Below are 18,321 nucleotides of genomic sequence, written 5' to 3' on the forward strand. Positions count from 1 at the left end.
GCAGCTTATCAGCAGATCTGTGGAGCAGTGATCAGTGAGGCTGGTGATTGGCTTAGGCGAGAGCAGTCAAAGACAGAGCGCTGAGGAAGTGAGGCATCACCGGAACATGGCTGTCAGATCCTGTGTTTGAAAACCAGAGGACTTTTCATCGCTACAGCCAGTCACATGGCAAGTCTGTATCCTCCACATCTAGCGTGATAGAGAGATCAAAGAGGCACGATTCAGTCATCTAGGGGATGTCAGACAGAGATGAAATGGATCTGTTTTATGTTCGAAGCCATGTTACATAACCAATCTGTTTAGGTAGTGTTGCAGCTGATTTCCATCATCTGAGAGTAGACCATATTATATTTATAGCTGGTCTTTTTGTTCTAATATGATAATTATATACACATATCAAAGGTGAGGAAAATGGCTAAACTTGGTCAAGGTTGTATAACAGGAACTGAATATCTAGGCTATAATTACTGCATCTATATGTTAAATGTGCACCATATCCAAACACATTTTTGGTCTACAAGTTACTGACGATCAAACCACTGTTATTTTCTAAACAAAAGCATCGGTGCAATTCTTTGTAAGAAGAATACAAGAAATACAGATATTAGTAGCAGTCATTAGACTACCAGTCCACATTCATAGACTACTGGGCCTCATTGTGTCTAACAATTTCATTACTGAACAGCCCATTGATTTATTGCACTCATGAATAGAGTAACAACTGACTTATTTATGAATACTAATGTGTGTGAATAATCTCCATGCAATAGGGTGATTCAATACAAAGGGACAGAAGGTTTCATTACTAATTTATTAACGTACTATTAGCCATAGAATTTTGCACTGTTCCGTCATGGGTGATATTAAGGAAGCACTTTATGGTATGGTGTGACTATATATTATACTATCAAGGACAGAACATTTTTGAATCTGGAGCATGTGACGTGAATGGAATTTAGCACCTTTATATTTGCATCCAATCACTTAATCAATCCAACAATCACTCATTCACCCAGCCAGACTCTCAGTCCCATCTTTCACATTGAAAAGCAGCAACCAATACAAACAAGCATTGTTTCCCCTCCCATATATGTTTTTCGTCATTCAGAAAAGCTTTGCTTCGGTAACTCACAATAGATCAATATACAGCATACACACACAGTACCGTGTTATCTAATCGACTGTCCCTTACAGTCCACATGCCACGCTGATGCCACGCACGCCTGGCACCAGAGTTGTTGTCGGGCCGACCCGCCACGTGGGCCTGATGCCTCCTACTTGACGTCCGGGGCAAAGCGCACTACTCCGCCGGTCCGCCGAGGTTGGGGTCTATCCACCAGTGGTTCTTGGTCTCCTCCAGGGGAACTCGGGGAATTATGATCACGGGGTCGTTGGTGCACCTCGACCTTGAGCTCCCTTTGAGGTGGACCAGCAGCAGAGGCAGCCGTAGCAGCAGCAGTGAGAGAGGGAGAAGATAGACAGACATCAGAACACAGTTGGCCAAAACACTGCTTCTATCCCACTCATACCCAGATATAGACATCTACATCGGCCTTATTGATGGTAAACTAAGAACACATGTCTCCACACATACTGTAAGTGTTTCAGGCTGTTTCCACTGAACCAAAGGCATGCAGTGTATGGACAGATATTCTAGAGGTAGAGTTAATTTACCTCTTAAATATTCAGCTGTCCCATTCAATTGACATTCCTTTTTTTTGTTCAAGCACTGCAAATACCCTCCCCAACAAGATAACAGGACTACATGGAGGGCCATGGATTATGGGGGTAACAGGACTACATGAAGAGGTTGACTGTTTACAACAATAAGACATTGTTGTAAAATACTGCAGGCCATGTACTAATTATATTGCACAACATCTCAAAAATAAATGTGATATATTTGGGTTATATCAAAACCACATAACTGACGCATGGGCCCACACAGTGTATGTATGAGTGGTTGGCTGTTGACCTCTGTGCTGCCCAAGATTCCAGAAGATTCAGGCCATGCAATTTGCTTTGCCTTGACCTATTTCAAATGCTATGTTTCATGGCTGGGTTAACATCACCATAAGGGCAGCCTGGCGAGACCATAATGAGAACATGCTAAGACAGCAGAAGATTCAAACAGCAGCAACTACTGGGATCTAGCTCACATGACTCTCCTGGCACTGCAGTTTCCATATGGAAGAGAATGTAAGATAGAGAGAAATGCCCTAAAATAAACCTGAAACAGGTTTCACAGCAACAAGAAACATCCACAAAGCTTCCTCATCATAAATGAACACAGCACGTTTAAAAAAGAGAGAGAGTGAGAGAGAATCAAGAGCATATGGTAAGGGATCTTTTGGTGGGAATTAATTCTTTTGGCATTACCTTGGGTTGGGCAGTGTACAGCCCCACAGGTGCTGCTTAAGGGTCTGCACCCACCCGAAATCGCGGATGGGCTGACATAGCTGTATGTAGTGGTACTGTTTTAGCACAACCCTTCGGAAGGGGACGAGAAGGCCATGCGTTAGCTACGGGATCAGGTCTCAAACCCACACAAACATCCATTTGGTCAAACAAACTTCAGTAAAGGGCTGCAAATGAGTAAACGCCAATTAATGACATAGTATAAACATTGCATGGATCTACTTTAATGAACATCAGTAACAATCTGAAGGGTAAAACACTTGAATGAAACTGCTCTTCTCAATATTTTTCTTTTTCAGTGCAGATACTAACTAAATTTTGGGCACATTATCTCTGCCAAATAGAATGTAGTGCATTGCATCCTAATATAAACATACATATTGCTGTCAATTCTGAGTGAATATGCTCTGGAAATATATTGATAGGAAATGCATAATAATATATTTCTGGGATTTCACCTCACAGCAATATGCAGGAGTTTAAAAGGATGCCACAGCATGTGCCAGAATACTTCAAAAACTGCACTTCTGAAAGGCTAAGTTAAGATTCTCAGCATTAGGTGGCTAGCTTTAAGAGTTCTCTTCCATGTGGACATACATATACTCAAGCAACGTCTACTAGTTCACACAAGGACTACTCAAGCAATGTCTCCTAGTTGACACAAACAACAGGATATTTTGAAAACACAAATATGTACCGAGTCTGAATACCACCTGAAGTCTCCCACACCTACCGTCCATTCTGAATGTCAACAAAAATGGACCACAACAGCAGCTTTTTTTCTGCTTTTTGCATTTATTAATAATATGATAATAAATATAAGCAAGCAGAGCAAACAGATGTACGTCACATTGATAGATTTTGTCCCATTTACAGAAAATTACTTCCTTTCCTCCTCTTTTTCCCTAGCAGTGACTGACTGGTTTTAGCCATAGCACTGTGTAGTGATATGCACAGCCCACTGGCTACACACGTTCAGCCCTCGTTTCCTCTCCTTCCTCCTGCTCCTCCTCCTTCTGACCTGGGTCATGTAAAATGGCTGGAAGACCATAATGAGATGACCCTCACCGTAACTAACGAACAAGTGGGCAGATTTAGAAAATGGCCTGGAGGTTATGAACAGAAAATAAGGGCGGACACTCCTCCTTGTTAGTTGTTTGCTTCTGTTTTGCTCTTTTTGCTGAGGAGCAAGAGGTAGAGGAAGAGGAGGACCACAGATCATCTCACCAGATGATGTCAGAGAAGGAGAGAGGGTAAGTGAGATGCAGCAGCTTATGAATAAAAAAAAAACAATAATAAAAAAAAAAGCAATGTTTAACCTCAGCCTTCAAATGCTTGCCTTTTATTTGCCGTTAGGGATGCATGGAACTAGTTTAGATGTACTGTCACACTCGATAGGACTGCTATCCAGCCTTAAGTAGAATAGGTGGGTTAAAGGCTAGTGACAAACCAGCAGTTCACTTTGGAATGATGGTTCTGATTTTTCTAGTGGATCCATTCTGGGTAATTGTAGTAAATAAAAATATTCCCATGACATGGACATCTAAATCCAGTCAAATGTCCTCTCGGCACACACACACACACACACACACACACACACACACACACACACACACACACACAGAGAGAGAGAGCAGAGTGGTTATGTCCTGAAGTTGTTTCAAGTGATGTGGTTGAGGGGGAACTGATCAGAATGACTTTCTGTTGAAAAGCACCCATGCATTTACACATTAATGTCCTTTGGCAAGGCAAATGAGTTCTTTATTTTGGCCCCAGCGAAGACCAAAACAAGCATGCATCCAGAAAACACGCCAAAAAAAGAAGAAAAGAAAATCAGTGTTGAAAAGCATACCATACAAACAGCATTCAACTTACCATCACATCATGGCATTCAATACAACAAAGAGAAGAATTAGCACACATTGTTGACATTATGCCACCAATATAATTCTCCAGTAAGAGGAAAACAAAATACATAGTAAATGTATGGTGACTGGAAGCATGGATCAAATAAATAAATACATACATAAATAAATAAGTAAAGACACATGAATAAATACTAACTGATACATACATGGACAATACATGGATAGACAGATAGATAGACAAACAGATAGATAGATAGATAGATAGATAGATAGATAGAAAGAAAGATAGATAGCTAGATAATGCATAAGCCTAATCTAAAATATGGGTTGAATTCAAACAAAAATTACAATTTTCTTTGAAACTGGTGGTCTTGACTGTGAATATACTGCATGTCTATAATTGTGTGTGTGTGTGTGTGTGTGTTTTGTGTGCGTGCGTGCGTATGAGTGTAAGTTTCCTCTGGGGGGAATGAATGAATATTGTACAGTATTTTTTTGTGTTGTATATGCGGATCTAAATGTTGCCTTTGTCAGATTGATTACTGTAAAATACACTTTAATATTTTCACAAAGAGGTTACAGAAATGTCCCTTCCATTGTACCAAATCATTTGAACACATTAATTGTATAATTGTTACAATACAGTACATTCAATTCTACACTACAATATCTTAGGAGACACAGTATACCTAATAATGTGAAATGCAATTGGCCTCTTGGCAGTGTTTGTATTTGGAAAATATGCTGTCTAAATCCTAATTATTAAGTGACATTCAGCAACAAATATTTAACCTGTGGATACTATCACTTGTAAAAACAATCTGCTCTACAGTATTGCACACCAGCCTTTTCCAAGAACACAGAAATAGCATTGAAATGTATGACAGTACATAACTTGCAACTGAGAATATAAATGGTAAAGTTAATTAACCTGTGAGGACAAAGGACAATGTATATGGGCTATGAGGGTCACACAAGGAAGAAAGCAAAACATTGATGGAGGAAAAAGCAGGCACAGAGTCACATCAATATGCCCTGCAAACAACCAAGCAACACATTTATCAAAGTCCTTCAGACCAATATAGATGGTGCATGACATCCATGTGTTTTGTCATTGGATATTATTTCAGTGTTAACTAACTAGTCTTGTAGACTTAAATCAGCGGATGAATAATAGGTAAGTGAGGTTTAAATAAACCCTTGATAAATGTGGCAAAGCAATCTGTGCAGTTCAATGGATGCCCACTGCACAGAGCAGCTCATCAGTAGGCCCCATGCAAATGCAAGCTCACCATCCATTGGCTAACCAAACAGCCCGTAGCCATGGAAACAGTGTAACAGTCATAATGGACGTGAGAGGAGAAGGCAGGGCCGAGTTGACCCCCTCCCTCTCATTACTAATGCAGTGTGTAAAGAGTGGAAGTAAAATCATCCAGTGACGTTTGGTCCTGACATTTAGCACAAGAAACAACAGAGATCAGAGAGTCAGAGATAAAGGCGTGATGAAAAGAAGAAGAGGAGAAGACAGAAAAGGGAGAAGAAAAAGAGGGAGGGAAAGACAGATCTATGCACTGAATCATAAAATGGAGGTGCTTGGGGGAGGGGAGAAGTACCCCTGATTACTAAAACTTTGCAACCTTCACTGTCATCTTTGATCTTTCCGAGGAAGCTCTAAAGGAAGAAGTTAAAGGAGAAGTGCAATGGTTTTTACTCTTTCGCCTCAGCCAGTTTGTTGTTCATCTCTTTACTTTTCTCCTTGTCTCCTCCCTCGGGCCGGGCAAGGGGCTTGTTCTCGGAGGCCTTCTTCTTGGAGCTGCGCACGCCAGCCACCTGCTTCTCTTTGGGCTTCCTCACGGCCTTGGCCTGGCTCGCAGAGGTGGAGGTAGTGGCCCCAGTCTTTTTGGGTTTGGACCGATGGACGCTTGGCTTGTCCACCTATGGGACAGGGACAACAGGGAGTAAAGAGGACCACTCCTTGACAGCGGATGGGAAATTAAATAAATCTAATACGGTGAACTAGCCTTTTTAGTTTGAGCCTTCTGGTAAATACAGCTGATATTTTAATGTCTGATAATGTGTACTTTGTGATGTGAGCATGGGTTGCTTGTACAGTGTTGAGGATTTGAGGAAGGGTGAATGTTCTCCTTTAAAAACATCAAAATGGCAAACAAGCTGTACATCTACCATAGCTCATCCTGTGGACTGAAAATAAACATTATGTGCCTCTAGCTCTATGTGATGTGACCAGAGCACAAAAAACTGACCAGTAACTGCAACCTTCATTACTACATGTAAGATGCACTACGAACAACTAAATGGGCATGTTTAACTGCTTTGGTTTACAGCACTGAGCGTACTTACATCTTCTGATCTTCCTTTAAAGGGTTGCAAACAGCATATATATTTACCTTCCTCAACACTTTTGAACTTTTATATTTGTTACTTCAATCTTTCCAAGGTTCAAGACAATGGGTACATACTTCACTGGTCTCTCTAGGGTTGAAAAAGAGTATATACTTACTTTACTGGGCTCTTTGTAGGGTTGAAAAGAGTATGTACTTACTTTACTGGACTCTTTGTAGGGTTCAGAGTACAGGGAGCGTATCCTCCTTCTGTCCACCCCCTTGTTGTCAGCAGCGGACAGCAGCTTGGTCTGCTCTCCCCTGTAGCAGGCGTTGTAGCTGGTCTCCAGGTTGTTGGTTTTGTCATTGGGGGGCAGGAACTGGGATTTGGCCCGGATGAGCTTGGCTGGTTTTACATCGGTGTAGGCTTTGAACTCAGTCCTGTTGGCCCAAAGCAGCACAGGTCACGTTACCGCCACAAAGACGCTCAACAACAATGCAGACAGTGACTTTCAGTATGATAGGTTTTTTACTGAACAAATCGCTCTTTTCCTCTCCTCTGTGTGATTAATGGAGAGATATTATATCTGGAATCAAAACAATACATATCTTTTAAAAATCTGTTTAACAGGTAACTCACTAAAGGCAATCTCTCTGCATTGTATGCTTTGCATTATAAAGTATAAAGAGAAGGACACAGACATAATGTTCAGTTTTGTTCCTTAGTCTCATCTCATTTAATTTAATTTCCTGCACAATCATCCAGAGCCAGACAGAGAGCCTATTAACCTGGGGAGGAAGACAGTAGGTTGGACAGTAAGGGCAGTTTGTTCCTCCACCATGAGACCAGGGGAACTATCTTGGAGAGACAGAGGGTTGCGTCATTGCATTAGCCTGGCTGCACTGAAGGCCAGTATTGATTAGGTAACACTGTTAGTGTCTGGAAAGGAAAGCCACTGGAGAAGACCAAGAGATGTGCAACAAGCCAGTTAGGTTCAGCTCCCTCAAATCGAGGACCTTCCCACTAGAGAAATCTCAGAAATGTGGACAAGAACAAATGAAGTGTAACAGGCTGTAAATCTATTATTCTGCGTGGTGTACATAAATGTACATGGGAAATAACAAGATTAAGATGGATCGAAGAAGATTATTTGCTGCACAATGTTCAATTACATGTAGTTAATATAATTTCTGAATAAAAGTAAACAAAATCATTGGTGGGCAAGCAAACAAAAAAACAAACAAACAAATAAGTGAGCAACATCTGCCTATATTTACTATCTGAATGTATTAGAACAGAAAGGTGTGTGTGTGTGTGTGTGTGTGTGTGTGTGCGTGTGGGTGTGTCTGTGTGTGGGTGTGTGTGAGTGGGTGTATGTGTCTGTGTAGATATGCACATACAGTATGTGTGCAAGAAAAATAACATGAAAGGAAAGTCGTATCTTTGCTGCCACATTGATAACTAACATCCTGTGGAACCCAGCATTTACTAGACTACCCACACAACACCTTATTTGTCTTAGTCCACTTGAGCTGGTCTGCAGCCCTAGCAGTCACAGGCAACACCTGACATGAGTGCCAAAGGACAGGTCAGCAAAAACAGTCCTCTGAGAGACGCTCTCAGCTCACGTCCAATGCATGTCTCTTCTAGCCGTCTCAATACACAGGTGGAGTGACCCAAGTCAGGAGGGTGATGGACTGGACTGGCGACTCATCACCTGACACATCAGCAAACTGCACAGCTGTGTGGGGGTGGCGTGTGTGTGTGTGTGTGTGTGTGTTTGTCAGGGCCTGCAATAGGGACAGTGCTGCTCACGCTTCTCTGCACAAGGATGGCGCTGGGCACAGACAACTGGGCAGGAGGATGCCAGGGGTATACCAGAAAGATGTGAATGCATCTGTACATGCATACACATGCACATATACATAGATGCGCGCGCACACACACACACACACACACACACACACACACACACAGGTGGGTAGGACTGCTATAAAAGTATTTCTTTATATATATTATATACACTATATATATATATATATATATAATTTGTTTATTTTATACTGTATATTGCATACGAAATAAAATAATGCACAATTTCCTGCCATTCTTCAGCTGAGGTGACCCTTTCAAATTGCTCAACAGCCCTTGGAGGTTGTAAAAGATGATGAGTGCTGATCTGAAGGGTGGCTGCCACATATAGCCCGTGAAGTTGAACCGCAGTGAATGATTACATAAGAGGAATGAAGTCCAGTGCAATGCCCAAACAACCAAAGATATGTGAGCTTGAGAACAGTTTACAATCCAAGACTGTGGATGAAAGGCCACAGAAAGAGGGGGTGTTGGAGCAAGAGCAGGAGAGAGGGTCTATAAAATCAGACTACCGAAGATAAGTATGACTTATCATATGAAGTTTCTTTAATGCCATTTCATTTGCATGTTTGAGACAGTACTGTAATCACTGAAAGGACATTGACAAACTGATGAATGTTATTTACCCCAAATAAGATTTCCTTTCCATTATTTTACTAATTGTAATAATAGCATAGAGAGAAGCAGTGGGAATGCCTGTTTTATATTTTCCAAATGGATTTACATTTTGCAGCATTTAATTCACTGATTCATGACAGTAATACATATTTAATTTGATTTGGGGAGGGGTAGTGGAGCGAGATGCAGGGTAGAGGGAAAGAGAGAGGGAGTGAAAGAGATTACAAGAGAGAGGGAGTGAAAAAGAAGGCAAGAGAGATAGAGCAAGGATGAAATGAGACAAGCACAGGGAAGGAGGGGAAGAGACAGAGAGAAGGAAAGAGAGAGACAGAGAGAGAGAGAGACCAGGTCTTAAGCATTATACTCGTATAGTCTGGTAACTGTAGCCCTATAGATAACTAGATAACAATGCCTCTTGTGTTGTGTGCTGTGCACATGGACTAGAGTGTGCTTGGTACAGCTCCACTGGTCACTGCATGGTGATTATCCATAACGCCACTGTAACTGTACATGGACACCGTGCAGGATAACGTGACCCTCAGTGGACTAAACTCTCATGTTTCACTCACAATACGCAAGCAGCTGACACCACGATACGCACTAATCCATCACCTGCCAGAGAATACAAAATCAATAGTCCATATTTTATGTTAAAAATCTACAAATGGTGAGCTGATAGGATACAATAAGAGCAAACGGTATGGAAGCTCTCTCTCTCTCTCTCTCTCTCTCTCACACACACACACACACAAACATAAAAACACACACACACAACAAAATATTACATGCAGACTCACACTGGTACAATATAGATACAAAGTTAGATTTGTCATGTGTTCAGGAGCCGGTACAGTGCTCTCCCAGAGGACTGAATTGAAATGCACTCAGAAACTGCAAGCAACCGTGGTTTTTTAATACTGAATCTGCAAGCACAGACGTGCCACAAATAAGTATGGACAGGAGTCAGCAATTTCATGTAATGTATTGGGATATAAACTGCTGTATCACTCTTTGATTTGTACACAGGAAGTGCTTCTCCTGAGATGATTCAGAGAGGGTTTCTATCACTTCACACACATTCTGCTGTACTGTAGTTGTGTTCTTTTTGCCTCTCCAGTTCTGGGCCTCTTGCCACTGTCTTGAGGATAAGTTTTTTTCCTGAATGTTTAGAATCCAACAGCCTGCCAAGGATCTGACTACCTACTTATCCAGTGGCTGGACATTTATTTACACAATTATCCTGTCCTGTAAAGTGTGCTTTTAAATAACAAATGATAGAAAATAACACAGTCATCTATGCTTAGAGGTGATTATAGAAAAAAAAACAAGGCCCTGACTCTCCAATAATAATATCTTCACTCAATTCACACACATTTTCCCATCAACACAACACTGTCATTCATTCATTGACATCTTCACCTAATCACACATGACCTAGCCATACTGAGCCTAAGGAGGCATAGTCAGTCCCTGTATCATCTGGTTGGATTTCCAGCACTTGGATAACAAACCACTCTACTGTGTCTAAAGTGATTAGTCAAGTCCTGAGGCAGATGTACTTTTCTGGTTCTGAACCAGGCCTATTGATAAATTGCAAAAATAGCGTTTGAAGACACCGACCAAGACATCTGGTGGGAACGAGAAGTAGAATTGCAAAGTGCCTGCACAAGAACAGCAGTGAACAGCTATATGGCCTGCCAAGCATCGCTCCATCTTTTGTCACTCTGTATTAGAGCACGTCACTCAGCAATCACATCTCCTACTGCCTACAGATAATGACAGCTCCAAAACTCTCCTGGGGTTTACTCAACTTCCGAACAATCAGAATGGAACACAGGCACTTTTTGTGACAGACAATGGACACTGGGTTTTGTTTTGTGTGAATACTGAGTAAAGCTGTGACTAAACACTAGTTGTTACGATAGACTGATTATTATGCAGTGCCATCTTCATGCCATCTTTGAACTCCACCCAGCTGTGCCCTGCGAATGACCCACATTTGACCAGCTCTCCACTGCAGCACCCACCCAAAGACAAGCACCAGCTTCAGTGTGGGTAAACTGCCGCCAGTTCATGCCAACGTGATGGTACTAATCACAGCTGTGCCCTCTTTACCCTTTGACTCCTGCCAAAAATCACTGGCAATTGTTGAAATCCTATCACTAACCCCAATTCCATCATGTATTTGAAGATAAGATCAAGCCATGAAATATGGGCCTTTGTACTACAACATCACGGGCCCTATCTTACACCCAGCGCAACGTGGCGCCAAGCGCGACACAAGTCTTGTTCCCATCTTAAACCCAAGGCAGTGATGAACTTTGTTGCCATGCGCTGCAGTTCAATTGATCACTGCGCCCACGGGCATGTCAATTAAAATAGGTGTGGTCAGGAGCATGATCTAAAAATCTTACACCCACTAAGAATCATTATGCCATCGACCAAGAAAAACCTGGTCTAAAGCAAAAAGCGTATACAAGCACAGCAATGAGCTACTGTCATGAAATGTAAGCAGCCCTTAATGACGAGTCCCAGGCAACAACTTGTCCACAGGATGAATATCCTTAGGATTTTTTGTTTTGTCGTTCCCTATGAGACCACGGCGAAGTTAGTTTCAGTTTGGATAAGTTCAGATAATAGGCGAGTGCAGATGCTTGTAGGGCAGTGGTTCTCAAACTTTTTCTGTCATTCCCCACTTTGGAGGTGGGGATTTTTCAAGCCCCACCTGACCCCATCCACCCGGCAAAAAGGTAACGTTAAAATATGTTTTTCGCATTTTGGTTCCATGTTATATTTCCCGTCTCAGCCCACTGGATATGATGTTAGTTTAATTCATATGTCGGTCTGTTTATGACTCTTATGTTTGTATGTGGCTACTTTGTTTTGAATCTATGATCTTCCTTGTCAAAAAAGAAAGCCATTATTACAGATAGGCACAAAAGAACCAATTCCCTCCTGTTCCTCGCGCCCCACCTGTCATGTATCTATTCCCATCATGTCTCTATTCTATTCTCTAGTGGGGCCCACTCCACACTTTGAAATATACTCTGCTAGTCACACACATATTTTAGTGCAATCTAGAGGTGCATTCAGTTTTGGCAAACAGTGGCAAACATTCATGGCAAACATGTTTTCTCTGAACATTCCATTGTAACGGTAACACTTTGTCCAGCTCACGTCCAGTTCCACTGTATGTTCGCGGAGAACTACCTCCTCAGACTGTTTGGGAGTGTTCACCAAAAACTCAAGGCAAACAGAAACCTGTTCACAAACGCTCGCCAATGTCTGCGAATTTCAATATAACTCTGGTGCTGCATACACGGTCTCGCGTGCAAGCAGATTCCTTCAGATGTGCTGACTGTTAAAATACCAACACACAGTTTGATGTTGCACTCCTTGCTCTTGGGAATGACAGATGTCACCCTCATTAGTTTAATGGATGTTAAGCCCTAAACACACCCATGACACCCAAAAACATAAGAACAACCCTTTTGAATGATGTGTCTGGTGTCTGGCAAACTTTTTACACCATCAAGATAGCGATTTTGGACTGGCCACACCCTAAACATATTTAAACCATCTGTTTCAGACCATGCGTTTCAGATCGTTAAGATCTGAACTCTCTTGGGGGATCTAAAGTAATATTCTTGGGTTTATCGCTGATCAAGCTACATTTATTAAAACATAATAATACTTTATATCAGTAATAAATGTTAAGATGTTTAATAAATGAAATACCTTGTGTGATTGCTAAATAGACCAAAAAGCATAGAAAACAATACTATTGATCTAATAAAGGTAATTAAGAAGAAATGGGATTATTATGATTATTTTCTAACAGGCAGAGCATCTGTAGCGGTATATCACTTTAACATGGTCAGTCCTGGCCAATCTCTTTTCTTTTTTTTTAACAATAATGGCCACACCATACTCAGCCATAGGATCATTTAATGGCTCTGGAAATGAAGGTTACTGTACTTCTCTGCCCTTACAAATGAACTCGCCCCTCCCCTTGCATACTAATGTCACAGACAGATGACACTGTTTTATTATTCCCCAGGACCTCCAACTGGGCTCAATCTGAAGTGAAGATTTACATGTCTGAAAAGGGGCTTCCTGCTCAGGGGGAAAGTCTGCCAAGTTCACTGGATGAATGTAATTCTGGACAAATTATGCATGTCATGTATCTGAAAGTGACAGGCCTCAAAAATCTATTTGAAGGGTGCTAATGTGTGTGGATAAGATGTGACTCCTGAGAAAAAGATAAATTACAGAAATATGATGGCATGGGCTTATGGGTAATCCACTCACTGATAGAAAATTCATACAAGATGAGGCTAAAAGGCAGGCACAAACACAATCACAGAAACTACTAAATCTTGAGTATTGGCCCTAATGGTCATTAAAATGCAATATATGCCTATACTTAAGTTAAGAAACAGCTTAGGGCAAAATCTCTCATAAGAATCAACTTGTACCATAATTAATTAGATAATTGACAAACAATTAAGGTTGCGTTTAATTTATTTAAAGTCCAGGTCTAAGAGATTGCATTTAGTCTGATGTATAGCGTCCAGTGACTTTCAAATTCTATAATATTTTGTGTTCCAGTGATTTCCATGTTCTACATACAATATGTTATGTTCAAGTGACTTCCATGTTCTACAAGTGATGTAATAAAAACTTACTTGTATGAGCTGCCACCTGCCACCTCCTCTTTGATCTGCCTGTTAAGGGCATCCACTGCCGCCCTGGGCTTGCCCTCTGCGGTCATCTCCACTGGTTGTCGTCCCTCTATGGTCACACCAACCCTCTTCTCTACCAGTTTATCCCCTTTGGTCACCTGCCTCTTTTTCCTCTCGGTCAAGATGATCTCCTTCTCCTGCACCTTGTCTGCGATTTCACTTTTCTCTACACCGCTGTCTACGTCTGCGTGGACATGCTTGGACCTGTCGGGGACACGGTCATCCCCAACAGATATAGTGGGGCAGGGTTTGGGGATCCAAGGGTGGTCACCTCTTTTCGGGATGGGCCACGGTTTGTAATCTTTCTGATACTGTGTTTCGTTGTTGAACGGAGTCTCTGGCAAGTGGTACTCATTTTTGGGCTTACAGCTCGGCTCCGGGCGAACTCGCCAGTGTTTGTAGTCCTGGCGTGACACGGATTCACACGATCTATCCGCAGTGTTCCCCGGAGGAGGCGGCCCCTTCCCTTCGATCTCCTGATCCCTGTTCTCCCTGTGAGAAGGCTGCGTTTCTATGGCGACCGTGCTGGCTCGGAGTGGAGGACACAACTGCTTCTGTGGATGTTGCAAATGGAGGTGTTGCATCTCGGACATGTCCGAGTACTTGGTGAAGACCAAAGGCACCGCAATGTCAGCTTTATCAAGCTGATTCCAAAAGCGAGCCATGCAACATGCCCGCGAAATGCAGGGCCACGCCATGACTGGGCGTTAGGAGTGATGGTAAATTCAAAGATTACCTCGCAGTCCGATGTATGATCAAATACTCGGATTATTGATGTTTTTCCAATTTCGATCTCCCTAGGCCCAGCTTCCTGTATGCGCTCAAGATGTCTGCTGTCTTCAATGTTTTGATTCTCCGTTGAGATTTCACAGTGATTTGCAATTTAATCCATAACGTCAGAAAATAATTTCTCAACTGAATGTAGGCTATAAAACAGTTACGCACAAAATCGTCCCTTAGTGTCGAATCCCACGTCTTAACTTTAAAACGTGTGGAGGACAAAAAAACTCTGTGATCCTCTCCGTTGTGGCTCTTCGTGTCGTGCTAGGCTACGCTGCGCTCAGAAATTCTGCTAACTGAAGCAGCCCCGCCCGCGCGCTCAGCAGGCATGGAGAAGATGCTCAGAATTGGACTAGAGCTGTATCACCTGGCTCCGTCATCAGCGCGCAGATTCTGCAGCGGGGGAGGAGGCGTGCCCTGGGCTGCCATCAGTGTGGCGCTCAGTTGAATAGAGAATATAGCCTACACTGCAGGCACAACTGAAGAACAGTTGTTATGAACTGAATCCTTCTAGTTTATATAACCTGTAGGAAAAGGCTGTGTCTCTCTGCCTATGTCGCATTGTGATGCTAATAATCTATGGGCGAGCAGGCAGATGGCTGATTGCATGCAGAATTCCGTTTATATAATCCTCCGTGTCCACCACCTGTCAGTAGCGCATCAAATTTCATGTCTCATTTCATTGCCATGGGCTCCTACTCTCAATTGTGCATTACAGAAGAATCCAAATATGATGATATGAACATTGCCCCTTGCACACAGATAATTGCATATATGAAAAATCACTTCTGCCTAGCCATTGACACATCAGAAAATCATAAAAGGCACAGCAGTGGGCTTTAATGTAGCCTACTGCACATCTCTGAAAGACAGTGCGAAGGACATGTTACAGAACCCATTGCCAAGGGTCAAAAGTCTGATTGCACAGGTAGAGAAGTGCACTTGTTCAACTTTGCTTTGAACTAATGGCTAAGATAAGAGACAGAGAGAGAGAGAGAGGGAGAGAGAGAAGGCTTGGGAAGGAAGGGAGGGAGGGAGGGGGGTTACAGAGCAAACTTTGACCCAGAAGGGTGAAGCCTGACTCTAGGTTGATCTGTCAGACCTCAGCCTACCTCCGGCAGCTTGGTTGCCTTACACTCCACGCCGAGAGCTCACCATGAAGATCGAATTTGCACCTAGAAACGTGCCCCTGGACAGGAGGCTACAGACGGCTGCAGTTCTCCAGTGGGTCTTCTCCTTCCTCTGCCTTGGTAGGTGTGCAAGTACCAAGTGGGTGTATACGTGTGGCGCGCCTGCAGGTGTACGTCCGTACGCACTGTGCGTACCATCAGGCTACTCAACAGCGAGAGAAAATGTCCCTTGTGTGTGTGTGTATTCACACCAAATTGGCCTACCATACCTTCCCAACTATGCACAGTATCGCCATCAGGCTATTTACCATTTTCTATTACGTAAACTTAGTGAACACGTTATCAAAATTAACATGCACACATTTTGTTTGAGCAGGAGAGAGAATACGCACGCAGGCACGCAATAGGCTACTTGTTATTTTCTTTTACTCGGCTATCTATATATGGTTATCAGCACACAATGTTGAGCTAATTCATGAACTCAATACTCATCATGGATATCACAAGTTTTAAACAACGAAAACAGAAAGGATGGAGGCAGCAACGCTAGGAGTTATTCCAGATGGACAAGAACAAGGTAGGCAATTGGTGTGCTTGTCAGGCGTCACGTTACGCTAGAACAACTAAAGATAACTTTAGCCTGTATAGGGCTGTATGAAGTTGTCCAAATGAGTAGGTCATTGTAGACGTTGTCGTTGTATTATTGCATGTGGATGTTGTTATGCTATGTAGGCTATGGGTGTGCATATCATAGCATTAATTCCTGCAGGCGCCCCTGCGTGTAATGTATGTATAGGTGTGTGTATGAGTGTGTGTGTGTGTGTGTGTGTGTGTGTGCACCAGCGTGCACGTGTGTGTGTGTGTGTGTGTGTGTGTGTGGAAAACAGTGAGTGTGTACCTGCATGTCTGTGTTAGCCACCTCTGCAGGTTTGAAACCCATTCAGCTGGACCTTGCTTTCTTTCTATCTTCCCCCTTCTCCAGTCTGTTTGTGTATTATACATGCTGTACTATGTCACACTATATTAATTGGCGCTGTCTTTGAAGCAATTATTACTTACTTTAGATATATGTTTTTCCACAGACATATGCTGGTGGTAATCAATAGAAGGTCATAATAAGGTCATTGGCAAATGCACTGAGAACTGAATCTAACAGTAGGACATCTGGCTGAGGCCTACAGCCTTGTTTGTCTGCAGACACTTTGTTTACATGGAGAAAAGTCAGCGATCAGGATGGGGTTGTTATTTCATTTCTTCATAAGCTTACTCAGAGAAAAAAGCAGCTTGCCAAGACCTTCACTTTGCTTTTGTAAGCTAATGGAATTTTTGAAATTTGGATCAACATAAAAATGGTGCGAAATAAGATGGTTAGCTCAGCACAGGACAGAACAGGACACATGAATCAGCACTTGACCTCAACCCACCCTCACCTTGTAGCCACACCCCCTGATCATGTCTTGATAACATTAGTTTTATGTTATCCACACCAAGGTTATGGGGTCAAGACCTATGTAACACAGATGCCAATAAAAATGCTTCCCCATACTATACCTTATATCGATTGGGATGAAAGCTCCTTCTAATCTAAATTAATTAATGTAAATAGATGTAGATAATGGAGGTCCTGCAGAAAGGGAAACAGTCACCCCCTAGTGGGGAAAAACGACATGTCTATTGTCCCTAATGGTACTCTGCTCATAACAGCTGCATGAATTTAATGAATCATTAATCTTTATGTTCATATTTAATGGCGGAGTGATGTGAATTAATTGCCATATTCCTTACACAACACACATATATTACAGTGGGGCAATAGGATAAGCAAACATGCAAAAAGCAGCTTAAACATCCTGGCCCCATTTCACAGACCACCAAATGCTAATATACACTGTATACATTATGCATATAATATGTGTAAGTAAGACACAATCTATTCTTCACCTCGCTCTAATAATGTGTATATTGGTAACCTGTGCTATCTGAATTTTTCTTGTAATTGACTCACAGTCAGTGTGTATTATCTGATCTGGATGTGCGCCCCCAGGCTAAAGTCTACCTCACCTTTTTGTTCCACTTCCCTGCTGAACTGCCCCCTGTTGCCTTGTACTGGTCAGGACGGAATGTTAGCGACAAGACATGTTAGCTCTGTATGGTAGATGCTCACGCTCACACGGCCCAATTTTGAGCCATAGTCACAGAGCTAGAGTGCACAAAGTCTCCCCATCTCTTTCAGTGGTCTTGATAATCTGACAGGGGCCAAACATGTTAGCATGAAGCACAGCTGCTAATCCATCTCTAGAGAGTAAAATGACAATTGCATGACAAAGCTCTCTAACTTGCGTCCTATCCATGCTTTCTGTGACAGCAGGAGTCCCTTGGGTAGCAACTAGTCACTTTCAATGTGCCTGTTTTATGATGGCATGATGTTACCAGAGACCTGTGTATGTTCAGCTGCTGCCATTGTTTGACTGTTGACATGTGGTACTGATGTTCTGACACATTATTAGAATGAAACGTGTCAGATTATATATATATACTCTGTGCTTT

The 18,321-nt window shown here is 42.3% G+C and overlaps 2 protein-coding genes across 5 annotated transcripts in view; one reads left to right on the forward strand and one right to left on the reverse strand.

Moving 5' to 3' along the window:
• Window positions 1-796: 796 nt before the first annotated feature.
• On the reverse strand, window positions 797-15,165 carry map6a (microtubule-associated protein 6a). Of its 4 annotated transcripts, XM_042092986.1 has the most exons (5): window positions 13,808-15,165; window positions 6,850-7,069; window positions 5,998-6,221; window positions 2,380-2,490; window positions 797-1,416 (listed from the first exon to the last, which is right to left on the reverse strand). In XM_042092986.1, exons 1-5 carry the CDS (start codon window positions 14,560-14,562, stop codon window positions 1,275-1,277), a joined length of 1,452 nt encoding a protein of 483 aa, XP_041948920.1. In that variant the 5' UTR covers window positions 14,563-15,165; the 3' UTR covers window positions 797-1,274. The 4 variants fall into 4 exon arrangements, with proteins under 4 accessions (XP_041948920.1, XP_041948921.1, XP_041948922.1 ...); XM_042092987.1 differs by lacking the exon at window positions 2,380-2,490; XM_042092988.1 differs by lacking the exon at window positions 2,380-2,490 and having other exon boundaries at window positions 6,035-6,221; window positions 13,808-15,164.
• Window positions 15,166-15,725: 560 nt separating this feature from the next.
• mogat2 (monoacylglycerol O-acyltransferase 2) overlaps window positions 15,726-18,321 on the forward strand; it is an 11,329-nt gene continuing 8,733 nt past the window's right edge. The window contains exon 1 of the mRNA XM_042092991.1: window positions 15,726-15,894. Within this exon, the coding sequence (XP_041948925.1) occupies window positions 15,801-15,894 (94 nt within the window). The 5' untranslated portion in view covers window positions 15,726-15,800. The remainder of the gene's footprint in view (window positions 15,895-18,321) is intronic.

This window comes from Alosa sapidissima, chromosome 5, assembly GCF_018492685.1.
Source record: "Alosa sapidissima isolate fAloSap1 chromosome 5, fAloSap1.pri, whole genome shotgun sequence".
NCBI lineage: Eukaryota > Metazoa > Chordata > Actinopteri > Clupeiformes > Clupeidae > Alosa > Alosa sapidissima.